Here is a 20271-nt window from a genome sequence, read left to right as displayed (position 1 = left end):
GTGCTGCTTGGGGGAATTGGCCTGCAGTGGTTGCCTTGCTGCTAAAGGGAGGAGAAAGAACTTTGTGGACTTTTCTTTCAAATTGTGCAAAGATCTCCAAGGGCTTGGAAGAGAGCTTGCCCCCTGACCGAAGTCCCAGGACAAGTGGACCTCACCAGCCTTTGTGAATTGCTACCGGAAACAAGTGGCTACAGAGGCAGGGAGCTGTGACCGACTCATGACCGGCCCGGTGTCCTGTAGGCACCGCACCAAGCAACGTCCGCCTCTACCAACGCAAGCTCTGCGCTCACTGACTCAGTCCTGACGCCGTCAACGAGCCGTAGACTGCACCGCGACTGGAGAGACACCGCGATGTGCAAAGCCTCGCTACACCGAATCGAACTGGTCTGACCGGCACAGTCACTCCTGCTGACTTAGAGTCCTGTGACCGCACTGGAGTTGGGCACCGCCTCGCACGCTCCGCAACGCATCGCCCGACTCGCACCGCTGTCCGGACTGATCGACGCCAGCTCCCGAACTCCAGCTCGTTCGCCGCACCCCAAGGTGCAAGCACCGCATCGTAGCCCTGCAACGCGCCGCTGCCTGCACCGCATAGAGGGATAACGTGTCCTGCAACGCTTCCTTTCTGCACCGCGACGATCACCGGAACCGGCTGGCACATCCGCGCCGGCTGCCCCAAGAAAAAGGTACTGTGACGACATTGGAGTGGGCCCGTACCGACGTGGTCCGCTGGATTTGCTAGACTCTTATTTTCAACGAGCTGTAGCCCGTCCGGGCTACCGACTCGCACAGAACCTTGATTTAAGCCTTTTTAACAAGAACTCTTGAAAGCTAATAGTACTGTGGATTCTTTATGTGGTTTATTGGTCTTGTTGTAACTCTATATAAAGTAAAACTTATTTTTGATCTAAAACCTGTGTGGTGTCCATTTGTAGTGTTGTCACTGGGTTACTGTATGTGGTCACAAATGCTTAACTTGCATCGCCTCTGAAATAGGCCTCGACTGCTCGCGCCACGCCGCCTAGAGGGTGAGCAGGGGTTATTTTAAGAGGGTAATTCCCTTGCCCTGACTGGAGGAGAGGGTCCCTGCTTATCACAAGTACTGACCTGTGCCAACCAGAGACCCCCAATTCGAACAGTGGTAAAAACCGACACCCCCGAAGAGTGAAAGATGGTTGAAGGAAATGTGTGAGTGGGAAGAGAGTGAGAATGGGACGACAAACTAGAAGATGACTTCCAAGCGTGGTCGGTAATTATAGCTGACCTAAATACATAACTAAAAATTTCAATTTACAAAGGTCTCGACCCTCCATTTCTAGCAGCACCTTGAAACTCTTGTTTACGCCCAGAAAAAAAGGTTCCTGAGCCCAAGTTTCCTGTAACATGGTCACATCATACTGTGTGATTAGGTAAAGGCATTCTGCATCCATCAGTTTAGATCTAATACCTGCAATATTCCAACTAATAATTCTTAAATCAGGGCCTTGTGTTTGCCTCATTAGTTACGGGTTGGGCTCATTGACAAGGGCAGTTTCTCATTTACACAATTTCCAAGAGCGTTAGAATGATCAGGGAGTCAATTGTTGTTATCCAAGCTTTTCAACAGAAAAAACCTGTTAGAGGTAGGAATAGGGAGTCTTTCTCGGGTTCTCAGGAATAACAATAGTCTCTCCTCGAGAGAAAACTGCAGGTGCCTATAGAAAAACCCTGCAAGGACTCCTTGAACGCCTTCAGCAGCGGATTCGATCTTCATTACGCATCGGCCTCGTGCGGCAGATTAATTCCCACCCCACCCGTTAACGAATTCCCGAAGCCGTTCACTCTGTCAGACGGCGCTCAGTACAAAAAAAGAATGTGAATTTTGACACATCCTTCAACAGCGTACCGCTGGGCGGGCGCCCTGAACTTCCGACATATTAATTTTGTTCAGAGTCATTGTCCTGCTTCACAGTTTTTCCTTCACCCCTGCAACCCATTGTGCTCGTGGTGCAGTGAATACTGTACCCAGTCCCTGTCCTGAGGAGAACCTTGAATCATGTTGGTTCGAAACGCGTTGACCCCCAGCCTGTGACAAGAAGGAAGTGTGCAACCTGGGATCAATTTACCCCACTGACGTGGGCCCTTGTGTGCAACCAGACAGAACACTTAGTCACAGGTCTTGTGGACAGGCAGGCAGTTGTTTTCCACCTTGAATTCCGCCTGTCCACTGGTTTTGTAGTTAAAGGACTGGTCTTGCTTTGCCTTTTCATGTTATATGTTCTTTATTTACAATTGATTTGGATCGTATGTATTGGATTCTAAGTTGCATTTTGGTGTCTTGTTAATGTTTGAAGATTCAGTATTCGTGTCTGTATATTTTGTACTCATGGTGCACACAATTGCTTGTTTTTGTTTTTGACGGTGTGTTTTCCTTTGATGTCCTGTTTTTATGAACTTTGAAAACTTGATTTTGAACCAAAAATAAATGTGTTGCTAAACAAATGGCCTGGTCACGCAGCACTCATTGGCTGTGTGGGTTCTAATGGTAATTCAAAGCAGTCTGGCTAGCCAAATGTTTTTCTGTTTCGCAACTGTTGAGGTCCAGGCTGGTCAGTTTTTTGGACCCAAAACCTTTCTGTACGCACATATAGAAAAACCCTAGCAGCACAATACCTAACCTCACTTCAAATGGGCGTTGTATATTAAAGATTTAAAGCAATCGCTTCACCAGGGTGGGATATCCACAATTAACACAGTCCACCCCTACATGTTTCCGATCATGTTTTTTTAAATCTAATTTCAAGATCCAAATAGAATATCACCGTAACAAATTTTTTTTCAGCTTTAAATTTTTTTTTTAAATACTATTCGCACTTGAGGGTATACCGAACCTATTCAGGCAACCTACAGTCAACATGTGCGCTGCACACAGCCATTGGCTGCATGCAGTGGTAGGTTGGCCATACAGCACCCAACCCTGCCACGCACATCGAGGGGTATGAAACAGAGCCTGCAGCCTACTCCACCACTGCGCCCAAACCACATTTTGTTTTTTTTGGGTGCCAAGCTATTTCAACAGTACTTGCAATGCAAGATGCCGCCTCATAGCAACACAACCATGGGGAGAAAGCTTGTATGTGGTTCTCGGAGTACCGTGGTACCTCACGAGAGAGCCACCCTAGGTCCTGTGCGAGTACTTGAGGCCTCAAATTATTTCTCCTCTTTGAAGGTGGAGGGTCTTCTGGGTCATCCGTACAAGTGCTGGTGGGTTAGGGTGTCCCCTACCTTGCCTCCTTATGCCCTTTTCCTAAATACTTTTTCGGGCCCTGGGACTGCGTCCCAGAGTCCTATAATGGAGGCTGCAACCTTCTCTTCAGAGCTGCAGCAAGCTAATTAGATTAATCGTCGCCATGGCATGGCACTATTGGAGCCTGAATCTTTGTTCAGTCTTCATCTTAGTAAGGGCGAGCTGCTTCACCATTTCAAACTACAAAACGCCCTCATCCAAAGATGGAGAGAGAGATCAGGCTTTGCTGTGGTTGAAACATCGTAGGACTTGCCGAAGTTACCCAGAGTCATCATACCAAGTCCAGAAGAAGGTACTAGACAAGCTTTATCAAAACAGAGAGATGGGAATAAGGGCATACCTCCACCAGTTAACTGCAGACAACCATTATATCTAAATGAACGCAGGGCTCTCTGACACAAGAAACAAATGGAGAAGGGGCGTATAGATCACCAAAGTCCTTATGAAGGCCTCCTGAACAAATCCTGTACACTCTTACATGAAGTTTGAAATGCGTTGACATCTACCTGCAGAGCAAATTATCAAAGAGGGGGTTCATCCTGAAACACTAAACAGTTAAAGGGCTACGAATATACTGTAGAATAAGGTCCTGGTGCTCCATTTAAAATGCGTTATTCATTCAGTACGATTACTGAGCTCTTGAAAACAAGGCACCCCACCTGCTGATCGTAAAATCAAGACATTTATGATCAGATACAAAATACTCCAGTATATAAGATTGTAAGCCCAGTAAAAAACAGTTTTAATAGGATTCAAGACTCCCGATTAAATCTTGGCAGAAACACTTGGCAATAGACTAGATTCACAGGGGTGGCAGATGTATTAGCAATTCTTTTTATTAACAAAACGTGCTTTTATTTTAAACATTCTTATTTGTAAGATCAATGGTTATTATTGTTTTATGTGGTACTATAATGAAAGATATTGGTAAAGAAATACCTTCTGATGGTAAAAAGAAAAAAGGGTCGTACATCAGTTTTGTAACTAGGTATTGAATTTAAAACCGGTTGGGCTGTGTTAGACTAGGCTTTTTCAGTGGGTTCACCCCCCACACTTTGTTTTTTAGCCTCCTGTTCTTTTACCTGGTTTTTGTTGGTTTTAGGACTCTTGGCACTTGACCACTGCTATTCAGTGCTTAAGTGCACATCCTCTTCATGCAAATTGTGTTTATAGATTGGTGTTTCCATGATTGGCTTATTTGAATTACTACTAAGTCTCTATTGTGCCAAGGGCCGGTAAATCAATTGCTATTAGTGGGCCTACAGCACGGATTGTGCCACCCACACCAGTAGCTCATCAAAGAGGTTCTCAGACCTGCCACTGCAGTGTCTGCAAGCAGTTATTACAGCCATGTCGACCAGGAAAGTGCCCTCACTTGCCAGGCCCTAAACCTTCAGTTTATGTAAGGCACCCTTTAGGTAGGCCCAAGGTACTCCCCTGGGCCGGGTGCAGTGTATGTGACAGGTAGGACATGTCTTGGTGTGTTTGACATGTCTTGATAGACCACCAATTTAGTTTTTCACTATTGCAAGGCTATCTGTACCATAGGCTATTATGGGAGTTGCTTACTAACATCTTACAAGTATAACTTTCCATTGAGACAAGCTAGAGAAATTGAGTTTAGGCTCTTTTAACGCAGAATTTATTAACATTTCTTTAGGGAGATGGTCTTTAAATTGTGTGTTTGAAAATGTCACTTTAGAAAGTAGGCATTTTCTTGAGTGTCCTGCTATGACACAACCAGGCTGAATAGACCTTGCTGCATTTAGAGTAGTGGGAGGAGTTGTTGCTTGCACCTGAATTGACTGTGGTCCTGACCCCAGGACTTTAGATTACTGCTGGACTAAGGAACTTGCCAGGAAGAAGAGCTGAAGAGCTGTGAGAAGAGACGAGCACTCTGCTGTGTGCTTTGCTGGGTTGCCTCAGTTGCTGCTATGGTCATGTGCAGGGAAAGGACTGGACTGTTCTTTCTGCCTTCTGAGCATCTCCAAGGGCTGGATGTAGAGCTTGCCTGCTGTTGGAAGTCTTAGGGAATTCAACAACTTCATCTTCTTCGGGGTACCGGCTGGATGTTTCAGCTACCAGAGGAAAAAGGTAACCTGATGCTGTCAACGACGCTGCTGCCGGCTCCTTGACCTGAAGGCACCACAGAGGGCACCGCCACACTTCACACTGCAACCCTGGTCTCACCGACACACCTACCGAGCTGCTGCTTGCACCGTGACCTGTGGGCACCGCTCGTGGAAAACACGGAGCGAAGCCTCACTTCACACGCCACTTTGGTATCCCCAACAACGCCATCAGCAACGCCGCTGCCTGTCCATGACCTGTGGACACTGCTCGTGGAGAACACGGAGCATTGTTCCACTTCGCACCGCAGACCTGGTCTCACCTACGCTCCAAGCTGACCAACGCCACTGCCTGCACCGTGGTTTGGGGGTACCATTCGCAGGTTTCTAAACCCACCGTCCCGTCCCACACCGCAGCCTTGGCCCACCAATGCCATAGACTCCAGATCCTCAACCAACGCCGCAGCCTCACTGCGACCTCTGGGCCCCGCACACTGCATTGCCCAGTCTTGAATCGCAGCCTTGGGTCTAACAACGGCAGGGCTTCAGCAACGACACCAGCGCTTCAGCAATGACGACACTGCTACTTATGCCGTGACCTGTCAGCACCTGAACAAGCACCATCCCACTTCACACAGCAGCCCTGGTCTCAGACACTGCTGGACAACCGTCAGCGATTTACTGCCAACACCGCGACCAGGACACCGCACGTCGCTCCACTCCGCTTCACACTGCAGCCCTGACGCCGGCACTCCTGACTTCAAACTCATGGAGTTCGACCTGCAACGCATGTGACTTCAACGGCCCGATGACTCCTGCACCAACTACCAGAACTGACAGCTGCCGACGCCACTCCTGTGTAGCTGACCGCAAGATCAGACGCCCTGCATCTCCAAAGGGACTTTTTTTCTGGTCTAACACCGTAGCTGGCCCGCATCGATGCAGTCAGCCAGAACCGTAGGACATGTTTGCTCATAATGCTGGGATAGCCCTGGACAGAGCTATCAACTTCAAGGAACTGTTTTTAAAGTCTATTTTTGCTTTATACGGAGTTTGGTCACTGTATGTTGGATTTGTATTGCTGTGGGTCTCGTTTTACAGAGCTAAATATTGGATATTTTAAAAAAAAACTAGTTGGTGTCCTTTTGTAGTGTTTTCACTAGATTACTGTTGGTTATGTGCAAATGCATTACACATTGCCTATGAGATAATCAGGTCTGCTCGTGCCAAGCGGGTGAGCAGGAGTTACTTTAGATGTGTGAACCCCTTATCCTGACTAGAGTGGTGGATTCTGCTTGGCTTAAGTGCATACCATAGCCAAACAGAAACCCCATTTCTAACAAGCTAGTTTGAATTTGTTTCTTGATATTACCCCAAAGATTCATACACTGACACCTGCTCATAGATCGGACACTCGTCACGTTGAGAAAGGCAGTGCAAAAAAAAATAGAAGTAGGTTTCTACACCTCAGTACAATTGGCTGTCAACAAAATAACAAGGTGCTACAAAAAAAAACTTGGTACCACATGAGCCTGGCAGTTACAAGACAGCAATTAGGCTCAAAATACCAGATATCTGTGGGTTGAAGGAAGAAAGAGAAAAGCATCCAAATAAAAAAGAAAAATGATACGCAGAAATAAAGATCCACTAGCATTTGAAACAAAGCAAGGGGACATGTAGACACTAGTGCTCCGAAGTGCAGCTCCAAAAGGTTGGGGGGTTGGGGAGGAATAATGGTTACTCTCTGACAAAGTCAACACCACCGACCATAAATATAGGGGTCAAATTACCGTTCTTCTCTGGGTTAAATCAGGTTCGTTACTTTATTATTATCATTTTTAAAAAGGATGTGGAAATTGAAATGCTTTACGCATAGTTTAATCTTCTGGGTTAGATATTACACCAGATCTTTATAAAATTAGAAATTCACATTACATAAATGTCACAATTATTCACAAACACTGAAGAAGCATAATGGATTAAAACACTAAAATATTAGGCAAAATACGATCAACCATTTTATGTGGTCTCTCGGGAATTTAAGATCAGACAGCTAAAGTAAAGCTGAATTATCTAGAGACACAGCATTAAAGACAACCTCTTTCTTTGAGAATTTTATGAATCTAAATATTATACAGGATAAGAGTTTGGAAGGTCCTCTAACTGAACTGATGTGAGATCAGGTGATTAAGTGACCTTTGTGATCCTAAACTTTTGTTGAAGCCAGTTTTTTAAAAGCTCACTTCAGTTAAGAGTTTCTATCAGCCAATTTAGAAGCAACTGAAAAAGATGGTAAAGAGGGTCCACGGCATTTGTGCACAACCCCACTTTATAAGTGACAAGGCCATTTGCTTCAGGAGAAACATTCAGGCTATATTTTAGGCTACATCCAAAAATAAATGTATTCAAAGTTTTGCTTTGCCAACAGTAGAAACAACATGTCAATGCCTATATTGGAAAAACAGAATAACTTGAGGGAGTCATACATTGATTTGATCTTCTTCTGAGAAAAATGCAACTTGTGCTTTTAGATCAAGTACATCCCTTAAACTAAGCAAAACCAAGATAACACACTTACACAAAGCCTCACGGAGTTGATCTAACACTTCATTGTCATACACGGCCCTTTCTTCCCAAATAGAAATTACTCTGCTGAGATGCTTCTTACAGTTTTCGTCAGTCTCACTGTGAACAAAGAGTTAAGACTACATTAGATATACAGATACACAATGATTTGAGAACAGCAATTTCCCCATGATCATAGAGTATTATAATGTTACAATGCATTTATCTAAAATTGAAACATTTGTGATGCAAACCTGTTCACACTTCCATGTCTGTTGCATTAGTACTTCATAAATCAAATGTGTAATCCGAATATAAAACATTCATGACATTGCCAACATGCATGATGAAGGGGGAAGACAAATGTCCATTACATTCCTTTTTGTCACAAATAGTTGATGGAGCATCAAACAAGGCCAACTATCCTTTATTTACACAGCAGTTGTAAGAAAACAAAATATTTAGATTTAAAAAAAAAACACACACAACAACTGTCTCCTATACTTTTGAGCCAAGACCCCAAACTACATCCAGATGGTAGTTTGTTCAGAGTGAACAGCAATGCACATAGAACTGGTTAATACAATATAAAAGGTGACAGCACTGAAATGTCATAGATGGACCAAAAAAGAAAAAATAACAGGTTACTTACATGTAACTGAAGTTCTCAAACCTTTGTATCTGTCGGATTCACACACCTTGAATTATTCTGCTGGTCAGGGTGGAAATCCCAATTACATCTACCACAGCATAACTTAAGAAACACATTTCATGCCACAGAGTATGTAACGTCTTATATTACCAAATCTATAAATTAAGATCAAACACTGACCACCTGCCCCTCTAATGCCATCTTCACATTGACAGTCAGGTAAAGTGTGAAAATGATAAGTCTCAGACAGTCGAGTTGCATGCAAGCATGTTAACGATACCATGCTGGGAAACTGTAGCAGCAAGCATGTAACTTTCAAAACACTGGGTGTGTCTCAGATACACATGTGCTGGATTAAAGTGGCAAGCAGTAAAAATCGTAGGTAAAGCACAGATAAGGCAGAAATAAACTAAACCAGTTCTGAACATTGGAGCACTTTTTAGCTCAGCACCAACGCCTCCAGATCAGGGCCTTACATACCTCTAGAATGTGCTCCAAGTGCTGTTCTGGCTTCCCTTCCTACATTATCTAGGAGAAACAGCATTTTGAAAGGAAGGCGGAAAAACTGGCTGATCTCCAAATTTCAACAGAACTTTAGGAACAATTAGGGGTGATATGCTGCCTTATTCCTGTGGAACATGGTGAAACGTGTGCTACTTGACAATGCCCAACTTCGAGCTTTTTAATGGATGGAGGTATTTCCGGAAAGAAGGCAGTCATCCACATCATGAAAACTGGTGCCTAATTGGTTTGTTTCAAAAGTACTGCATTTTGTTCATAAGAGTAGATGCTTTAGGTTATTAAAAGGTAGTGATTATAAGTGTTCCTACATTACCTTCCTCATAATGCTTTGTTTGCAACGAGAGAAACTGGACTCAAATGCAACAAAACCAGTCGCATTTGAGGAGGCCAGGTCATAATCTGGTGCCCCCCTGCTATTTACACAAACCGCACACAGTTCTCATTGTAGAGCTAATTGGTTTCTTGGAACCCTGCTCTGGCAACAAAAGCAAAATAGCCTACAAACCCCCTGGAATGTCTAAGCAACTGTACTCCAGATACTAAAGTTATGCTACTGAGCCGAGTGAGGCAGTATTGTGGGGAGGGAAGGAGGGGTGACACTGCCTCTAAAACCACAGATTTCTCATATCAAGACACCAAAGCTGCCTGACCCAATCTGGTACAGCAACCATCATTATGCATTTCTCACTGGATCATGCAAACCACTCGGGGAATCAAGGGAATAGGAGAAAAAGCATCTTGGAGTCTTGGCAAATTCATAGGAAGACTGCTTCTCAGACCCAATTGGTGAGAATTGCATTTCTTAATTCTGACTACAGCAAAGCGATCCTAAAGGGGTTATCCAACACTTGGTAACAACTATTTGGAGTTAGCATCTTCAAAATGCCATTTGTGGCATTCTAATCTCGTCGGAGTACCCACAAGGTCTTTTAGAAGAATGAGTTATTCCACTGGTATAGCAAATTTGGACCGGTTTGTTCAATGTCATAAACTGAGCTTCTAGAGAAAATCTCGGATACAGCGTCACCTTGCTCATTTATGCAAAACAGATGCAACTGTCCAGCTGAACGTTTTGGGCAAATAGGTATGAAAAGCTAGCAGCAACTCTCAGTTACAATACATTTACCCTTTTCTAAGCAGTGGACGTTCATCACCAAGTCTTCAAAGTGAATGCCAATGGGCATATCTGAAGGGAATATCTGTGGTGCGAAGTAGCTCATCTTATTACGGAAATACAAACCCAGAAGAGGAGTCAAACAAAATATCGCTCCCGAGCAAGGGACAAATTGACATTTAAAGTTAAATCATAATAAACTATCAGTCCAATAAAGTTTCCAGGTTGGTTATCTTCTTTATTTTCTTGTTTCCTTTGTTCTTATCACAATTGTAGAAGTATTACAAATAACTTCTTGTTGGTGAGTTGGTATAGATGATATCACCAAATGTAGCCAACAGCCAACACGTGTTTCGTCTCGGGGAAAATCACCAGACTACTTCCTCAGGGCAGGCACAAATCTCAGTAGACAAGTTCACCAGATTCCAGGTAGAACCTGTGTGTGGTCCCATATAACATAGGAAGAGGAGTCTCAGCTTCTAGCCACTCTCCCGGCGCGTGCTTCAGAACCATTGTTACCCTGCCCTCATCATCCTAGAGTCTTTCACCACGATCCATTAGAAGTTGAATTCATGAGCAGACCTAATGCAGAATTCTGCAGTTGAAGGCAAGGGTATTGCATGAAGACACTGCTTCCAGCAGCAATTTCCACCTCCCTACCAAGAAAGTTATACTCTTGAAATCCTTTACCAGGCTCGTTCTCACTTAAATCCTCGTTCAACGGCATCACATTTGCTCTTCAAGTGTTGAACGGCACTCAAATAAAGAAAACTGCCTAGAAATGGTTTTGTTTCGGATCTGGGAATCCTGTAGAAGATAGCTGTCCAGCTGTGAGGGTGGCCATTTGTCCTGAGATGAGCAGCTACTGACGCCCAATTGATTTGGCGGAAATTAGAGGGGCCATAAAAAGAATGGCGCGTAATAAAACACCGGGCGTAGATGGGCTACCAGTTGAATTTTATGGTAAATATATTGATATCCTAGCCCCACAACTCCAAATCATATACAACGAAGCGAAAGAGAAAGGGGAGTTGCCCCGCTCGATGGGCGAGGCGATCATGATTCCCCTACTAAAACCGCGTAGGAACAGTTCTGATCCGGCGTCGTACCGACCATTGTCGATGCCGACGACAGATTATAAAATATTGAGTACTATACTGGCCGCTAGGCTAGTGGCCCACATGCAGGACCTGATCCACAAGGACCAGTCGGGCTTCATACCCACCAGAAACACGTCACACAATATCCGCAGGTTGCTGAGGCTCGTGGCGGACCCCCCGCCGCTCGCCAAAGCCCCTATGGTCATGGCGATCGACATAGAGAAGGCCTTAGACAGCCTGGATTGGTGCTACCTGTACAGGGTGATGCAGTTTTGGCATCGGTGAGGGCTATGTGCGATGGACGAAGGTGCTCTATGCGTCGGTTGGCGCTAGGGTACGGGTGGGGGCGCTGATATCGGATCCCTATGAAGTGCATAGGGGTACTAGACAGGGGTGTGCGCTCTCCCCCCTGTTATTTGCCCTCGCGATGGAACCATTAGCGGCACTGGCTAGGAGAGGTGACTATTACCGGGGGCTGGAGGTTGGCGGGACCCACCACTACATATCGTTGTACGCGGACGACCTCCTGCTGTTCTTGGACAATGCCGAGGAAGCAGTGGAGGGGGCGGAGAGTCTTCTAGTGCGATTCGGGGAGGTCTCGGGCCTAAGAGTGAATTGGGCAAAGACATGCCTCTTCCCTCTCCGGAGGGCGGAGCGGTGCCCCTGGACCCGTCCCAGGCTCCGCTGGGAGCCGGACTATCTCCCCTATTTAGGGGTGCATATCTACCATGAGCCCGCAGACCTGCTGGAAGGCAACGTAGGCCGCTGTATCCGCACGTTGCAAGGTAACATGACCTTTTGGGCCACTCTTCCTTTGTCCATGACGGGCCGGGTATCTCTGCTTAAAATGATTGCCCTGCCACGATTGTTATACTTCTTTAGGACTCTTCCTGTGTGGATACCGGGAAGCGTCTTTCGGCGCCTGAAGTCCCAAGTGGTGTCCTTCCTGTGGGGAGCTGGCAGGCGGAGGATAGCCTTGGCGACCCTGACCCGCCCGAAGAATGAGGGCGGACTCGCGGTCCCTGATTTCGAGCTCTATTATTTAGCTGCCCAGCTGCAGTTTCACGCAGGAGGTGGCAAGGGTATACCGGGGCCCGGAACAAGAGAGGGACGTTGGCACCCCCCGCCACGTACTGGCGTACATCACCTTGCAACAGAAACTTGCACTCAGAGGACTATCCCAGGAGGAACGGACGCTGAGGCTCTGCTGGAATCGCATGCAGAGGCGGGCCGGTCCTGGCCATCCATATGCGCCTGAAATCCCGCTGGGTATGCTCACAGCGTTTCCACATGGCGGCGACTGGTCGGCCCTCCAAGGTTGGGAGGAGGCTGGCCTGCAGATGGTGGGGGACCTTTACACTGATGGGGTGCTCACGCCATACCAAACCTTGCAGGAGCAATACGGCCTCCCGAGGGGAGACTATCTACTGCATGCGGCCGTGGTACGAGTGATCCAGGCGCACTGGGGGGAGGGGCTGCTTGAGCCCCCAACGTTGCCAGCATGCCAATACACGATGATGGCTGCAGGGACGGTCAAGGCAGTCACATGTCTGCACTCCAGACTACTCGAGGATAATTTGCAGCCTCTAGCGCGTCTAAAAGCCCAATGGGAGACGGACCTGCAGAGGGAGATCCCGGACACGACGTGGGCTCAATTGGTTCAGAGAGCCAGGAAGAGCACCAGAAACGCCCGCTTCCAATTAATACACCTCTACATACTCCATAGAGCCTACCTTACCCCACATAAAATAGCACGATACTTTGGCGCAGTGGACGCAGCGTGCCCCAGATGTGCGCTATTAGGCGCGGACTTACTGCACATGCTGTGGGGCTGTCCGCACCTACAGGACTACTGGAGGGAAGTGGGCGACACATTGAATGAGGTCACGGACAGGGATCTGCATTACGATGGTGCGACTACACTCCTGCACTGGTTTCCACACACATGTAAAAATAAACTGACGGGCAAATTCATAGACATGGGCCTACTTATCGCCAAGAGGGAACTCACCAGGGGATGGAAGGCGAGGACTGCACCAACACACAGGAAATGGCTGGCCGAGTTTCAGAAATGGGCGGCAGCGGAGAGTACAATTAGATACCAACTAGCACGACGAGGGTCGGACGAGAAAGCTCAGGAATCGGCCATGGCATGGGAAATCCTAGTCCAGGCGCTCCGGGACAGTGCAGTGGAGAGTGAGGAGGAGGGGGAGGCAACAGACCCAGAGGTTCAGGGGGAGGCGGTGCCGCTCCTAGCGCCTACCATGGACACACGCACTCAATGATTCACTCCAAACTCCGGAGCTTACCAACACACATCAGTATACTGCTACCGGACATAGGCACTGGACACCACAGAACACCAGAGGGGAGGGGGGAGGGACACACGTTGGGGGAAGGGGATGTAGCGTCCCAATGATACCAGGAAGTACTGTATGCAATGATTGGATGCTGGAGGGGGGGGGACTTGTTGATAAAAGTTAAAAGCAGATAGCGGTTGACCACTGGACATGCCGACCTTTAGAAGGGAGGGGGAAGCACTGATCGTGATAGTCGCCACCCGGCCTCAGGGATGCGGGTTGTGAGGCTGTGTATGTCCTACCTCGAAGAAATGTGAGTATCAGGGGGGCGTGGCTAGCAGCCGATGATGGCGGCGGCAACCTAGAGAGGCTCCCGTAGCAAGGCGGCGTCCCGCAACAATCCGCATGCCTATCCGTTCACTGATCACTCCAGAAGGGGTGTCCTGGGTGCGGTGACCGAACGGCGCACACAAGAAAAATTTGGGAGCGCTCAGACCTCAGCAACGGGACGAATCTTCATTCGCGCCCCTCACGGACGAAAGGCCTGGTGGCACGAGGCGAGCACCGGTGTCGAGTGGAACCCTGGGCCGGGCGGAAGTCAACCCTCCCCGGCACGATCAACCGGAAGTAGCCGCTGACGATAGCACTCGACACCACCGGCTGGCATTCCTTCCCAGCGACCACTTCACCCTTCACACGGCATATCCAGTGGCGCTACGCCGTAGTGCCCCCTTTGCTGCACTCGGCATACACCGTGGAACCTGCGAAGCAGCGGTCGCCATCTTGCCTGACCTTGCCGAGGCCGCAACAGCCCCGCGGCCGCCGGCAGCACCTTGCCATCGTCAGCTACTCCTGGCCTGTACCCAGACTGAACCTTCTGTGTAGCCCCCCCCCAAGCGGCCGGCCACGGACGATTGGCCCGCTCCAGCATAAACGGTGTTTTGCCACAGAGGGAAAATGGCGGGGAAGGGGACACGACAAACCGCCGCCCAGGCGAAGCTCGGAAAATTTGCTTATGATAACCAGACGTCCACTCAACCTGAGCAGCGGAAATCACTGGGAAAGGGCGCGGACAACGACGGGACAAAAAAGGCCACGCTGGACGATGTACTGCGCGCACTGGAACAGGTTCAGGCCACAGTGGGTTCGACTGCGGCCGAGGTTACCCTTATTAGAGCCGACCTTCAGAAAATGAGTGAAAGGGTGAAGCAGGTGGAGGTGGTGACTAAATCGTTGATAGAGGACGTCTCCGACCTACAAGTGGCTATGGAGAGACTGCAGGCGGACAATAAACTTCTTAAAAGCAAACTGGACGACCATGAAGGGCGCTCCAGACGCAACAACGTCCGTATCTTAGGAGTTCCGGAGTCGGAAACAAAGGGAGCCATGGATCTGTATGTTGAGGAACTTATAAAGACAAAACTGGCCCCGAAGGGACTCTCCAATTTCTTCACAGTGGAGCGGGCCCACCGGGTCCCTGGCGGGACACCTACGCCGGGGGCCGCCCCGCGCCCCATCCTGGCAAGACTCTTTAACTTTAGAGACCGCGATGCAGTCCTCCAGGCAGCCAGAGTGGCACCGCCCATCCAAATCCAAAATTCACGGATATCCTTCTTCCCGGACTACACGGCGGAGGTCACCCGCAGAAGGAGGACCTTCTTCGAGGTAAAAAGAACGCTCCGCGAACAAGAACTGCCATACTCCATGTTGTTTCCGGCCCGATTGAGAGTGGTGGCCGACAAGAAGGTCTGGTTCTTTGACTCGGCTGAGTCCGCAAGAGAATGGCTGGATGGATGGCGCACTGTGGACCGCACTTCCAGTCGTCGACGCAACAGGACAGAAGAGGAGGGCCAGCCGGGCTCACAATCGTCGACCAGGGGCAGCGCAAATGGATCGCCGTCGCGGGACCAAGTTGGGGCCGCTGGAGGCGAATGAAACCACCGTGAGGGACTGAATGTGTGACCTGGACTTTACTCCCACTACGATTGCTCATTAAGTCGTTCTTGGACGCTGGCCCGGACAGCAGAGGGACCGCCTGCTTTGGGGGACACTCTCCCCCGACGCGCAAGTACTCTGTTTTTGGCATGGGATAAGCGCTCTGCTAAGTTGGGGTGGCGGGCAGTTTTGAGTCCGTTTGGCAGGGAGGCAGGGTGGGGGGGGTTGGGGGGGGTTTGTTCGTTTTTACGAGACATCCACAGAATCGATCTCAAACTGTACAATGTGCTATGATGGTTATTGAAACGTTGCTGGGGCGGTGGAGTCTATGCCGATGGTTTATGCTTCTGATTTTTACTGATGGCGGATGAACCGCTTAACGCAATAAGAGTGGAGGAGACGCAGATGGGCGGCTCCGCCCTCCGACTCCTTGCCTGGAACGTGCGCGGCCTAGGTGATAAAGTGAAACGCGGCCTCGTTCTGTCCGAGGTGAAACGTCACAAACCTGACCTAATACTCCTCCAGGAGACCCACCTAATGGGTAGCGCTACCAAGGCCCTGGACAGAAGGGGGTATAAAATGTTGGCCCACTCTGAATTCTCCACTGGGTCCCGGGGTACAGGCATCCTAATCAGAAAATCTTCCAACTTCATCTCCCTCAACACTAGGACTGATACACAGGGCTGTTTTGCGGCAGTGGCAGGACAATGGGACGGGCGCCCCTTAACAATAGTCTCAGTTTACATCCCACCTTCATTACACTCGGTGATGTTGCCAGCCCTGGGCGACTTCTTGCTGTCCCTCCCTGAGGGAGACATGCTTCTAGGCAGGGACTTCAACGCAACTGCAGACCCACAGCTGGACAAGTTCCCAGCAACTGCCCTCCCGGGGGGTCCCTCCAGGTTTCAGCGCTTCACAGAGGCACTGGGGCTGGTGGACGTTTGGCGCCATGTTCACCCTGCACTGCGACAGTACACATTCCACTCCACCGTCCACAATAGTCTATCCCGCATTGATTATTTCCTGGCGTTGGGGGACGGGTTGCAGCGCGTAGAGGAGGTGCTCATACACCATAGGGGCATCTCAGACCACTCACCACTGACTCTCACCATCACCTCACGGACACGAACACGCCGCCGCGTTTTCCCTGTACACGCCTCTTATCTTAAAGTCCCCAAGGTCAGGAAGGCCCTGCAGACCGCCACGACACATTATTTCATAGAAAACGAACCGACCGCAGCCTCGGCTGAGGTCCTCTGGGAGGCCTACAAGACAGTCTTGAGGGGGCAAGCTATCAGCTCTATAACGTCACACAGAAGGGAGCAGGCAGCTGAACACGCGGCCCATGAGCTCCGGCTGCGCGAGGCCACCACTGCCCACGAAGCCGACCCCACGGATGACACAGCACACGCACTCGAGCTTGCTCAGCGCCTATATACAGACCACGCACGGCTCATCACACAAGGACACATCTCAGACACACAGAATCGAGTATACGATGTTGGAGACAAAGCGGGAAAGATGCTGGCCTGGCTCGATAAGAGAGGGGGTAGCTCCAGAGGGATCCAGCAGGTCGAGGACGAGGAGGGTAGGACTCAGACGGACCCGGATCGCGTGGTAGAGGCACTGGCTACCCATTTTGAAAAAGTATACACCCCGGAACGGGACATCACCGCGATTGCAGCCCAAAGCGCACTATACGACATAAACATCCCGACACTGCTACCGGAGGCCGTGGCGGAGCTGGAGGCACCATTTACCGCTGACGAACTGCGGATAGCCATTGGGGCCCTCCGTACGGGCAAAGCGCTGGGGCCAAACGGCATCCCAGTCGAATGGTTCCAAGCACGTTCAGACGTTCTCAGCCCGTACCTGCTCAAAATGTATGAAGAATGTCGTGGTAAGGGGCTGCTCCCATTAGACCAACGGACGGCCACGATTGTGGCTATTCCTAAGCCTGGTAAGCCCCCCCGAGTACTGCTCCTCATACCGCCCTATATCTTTGCTTAACGCGGAAAGTAAAATTCTAGCAAAGCTCCTAGCAAATCGTCTCATGCCCCATCTGTCCGATCTTATTCACCCGGACCAGTCAGGGTTCATGCCCCACAGGAACACCTCGCTCAATCTCAGACGGGTGCACGGGGTGATAGCGAGGGCGGATGACATAGGCGAACCCGCGGCTATATTGGCGCTTGATGCGAAGATGGCCTTTGACATGGTGGAGTGGGCCTATCTCTTTGAGGTCCTTCAGTATATGGGATTTGGACCCATCTTCATCTCCTGGATCAAATTGCTGTACACTGCACCGGTGGCACACGTGGTAGTAAACGGCCACATTTCACGCTCCTTCCCGCTCAAGCGTGGCACCCGACAAGGATGCCCTCTCTCCCCCCTTCTTTTTGCACTCTCACTGGAGCCTCTGGCTATCCGCATCAGGACCACCCCTTTACTTAAAGGGATTAAATGGAGGGAGGGCTGGGAGGACCGCATATCGCTTTATGCGGACGATATGCTGGTGTACCTGACAGACCCAGATCAGGGCATACCGGCCCTCTTGCGCCTCTGTAATGGCCACGGCGAGATGTCAGGCTACACTATTAACTGGGATAAATCAGAGTTGTACGCCCTGACCGGTGGTCACCCAACGCTTGGTCCGGACTGCCCTCTGCGGTTGGCCGGCTCCTCATTCAAGTACCTAGGTATCCACATCACGGGTGACCCGGCAGAACACGAAAAGCTGAACCTCTTGCCACCGCTTGACCGCCTCAAACAAGATGCAAGCTTTTGGGCGGGGTTACCGTTGACGATGTTAGGGAAAGCGGCCCTGTTTAAGATGAAATCCCTGCCCCGTTTCCTATATATCCTAGACAATACCCCATTCGCTGTACCAAAAACATACTTCAGGAGAGTGGCGGCAGTGGTCTCTGGTCTGCTATGGGGCAACCGCCCGGCACGTATAGCACACGCCAAGCTCTGTAGGAGCTGGTACGAGGGCGGCATCGCACTCCCCAACCTGTATCTCTACTACTGGGCGGCACAGCTCAGACCTATCAACCAGTGGCTGCATGCATCGCAATCGGACCCAGCGTTCCAGGCAGATAGGGCTCAACTGGGCACCAATAACCTGCTGGCACGGCTTTATGACCGACGGAAACTCAGATCGCTGAGGGGCCCTACAAGGCTCACAGTGGCCACCTGGCACGCAGCCACAGCTGCGCTAGGGTGGAAAGACACGCTCACTAAGCTCACTCCACTCTGGGACACACGAGCCCTAGGCAATCTTCGGATCAGTAAGGGGTTCTCCCGTTGGGACGATATCGGCATCTCTACGGTGGGGGACATGTGGGAGCGTGGGGGAGTTATCACCTTTGCCCGTTTGAAGGAGATCTATGACCTAGGACCACATGAAACCTACCGGTATGTCCAAATCCGTCATGCATTACTGGCAGCTATCCCGGCGGGATCGACTCTCCCCGCGTCCTCCCCGCTAGAAGATCGCCTCCTGACGGACTATATGATAGAAAAGGCCACCTCCCTCACTTACCGAAAACTCCTCAACAATTCCCCAGACCCACTAGTGTCTCTTAAGGAGAAATGGGAGCAGGAAGTGGGCGAGCTAGATGAACATGAATGGAACGAGGCACTGGCTTCCCCCAAGGAAGCGGGCATATCGGCCAGAATGAGGCTCATCCAACTTAAAGTTCTACATAGAACATATTACACCAGGACTCTGCTTCACCGCATACAACGGTCCCCTGACCCCTTCTGCTTGCGAGGCTGCGGGGAGGAGGGCACACTCTTTCACACATTCTGGGATTGTTCAGTTATACACACCTATTGGCGTCAGGTCATGCGCACAGTGTCGCAGGCGCTGGGGGTCTCTGTGTTGCCGGAGCCGCGACTATGCCTCCTCAACGTGTGGGAGCCAACTGACTTGTCCCGGCATGGCCGCCTCTGGGTAACATTGGGGATGATGGTGGCTAAGCGAGACATCGCGCAGCGCTGGGGGGGTGGCGGAACCCCCGACGGCCTCACAGTGGTGCATAAATATGGACAGGGCCATGATTGCAGAAAGGGCGGTTTACTTGAACAGGGCCTGTCCGGCCAAATGGAACAAGGTGTGGTCCCCATGGAACGCCTACCGGGGCGACATCTGCGATCCACTACCTGAGGACGACCCGTTAGACTCGGATGAGGAAGACGGGTTGGAATGAGGAGGGCTGATTAGTATGGGGGGTACTTCAGGGGGGATGGGGGGGTGGAGATGGTTCGCTCACACCCTAACTTGCCTTGTGGGCGTGCATGAGGCTGGTTTCGACTCAGGAATAAACTCATGTCTAACTGTCAATAAGCATACTCATTGATCGTACTGTGATTTCCCGGAGTTTTGAATGTTCTTTCTTTAGGTAAAAAACAGAAAATGAAAACCTCATTCACCAAGCATGGACCATTCGTATTTAACCTTCACCACTCGCTTGCCGATCTTTACCTTCATGACTTTGGCAATTACCAGCACAATTGTATTGTAAAGAACGTTTTCCTTTGACACCTTGAATAGCGGCCGGCCCAGTCGGGTTGTAGGCGACAAGCTGTGTAGAACTGTGAAGGAATAATAAAGGTTTTCAAAAAAAAAAAAAAAAAAAAAATGTGAGTATCAGATGTCCCGCGTTAAATATACTTACGGATGTACTGTAATGCTTACATTGATATCTGCAATAAAAATTGTTT

The 20271-nt window shown here is 49.5% G+C and overlaps 1 protein-coding gene across 3 annotated transcripts in view; it reads right to left on the bottom strand.

The window, feature by feature from the left end:
• RPRD1A (regulation of nuclear pre-mRNA domain containing 1A) overlaps nucleotides 1-20271 on the bottom strand; it is a 431185-nt gene that overhangs the window by 285194 nt on the left and 125720 nt on the right. For all 3 annotated transcript variants that reach the window (XM_086965530.1, XM_086965532.1, XM_086965531.1), the window contains exon 3: nucleotides 7934-8040. In XM_086965530.1, the coding sequence (XP_086821656.1) occupies nucleotides 7934-8040 (107 nt within the window). The remainder of the gene's footprint in view (nucleotides 1-7933; nucleotides 8041-20271) is intronic.

The sequence above is a fragment of the Lissotriton vulgaris genome, chromosome 4_1, assembly GCF_964263255.1.
Source record: "Lissotriton vulgaris chromosome 4_1, aLisVul1.2, whole genome shotgun sequence".
NCBI lineage: Eukaryota > Metazoa > Chordata > Amphibia > Caudata > Salamandridae > Lissotriton > Lissotriton vulgaris.
The sequence above is the reverse complement of the archived record's forward strand: the minus strand, read 5'-3'. Positions and strand labels throughout refer to the sequence as shown.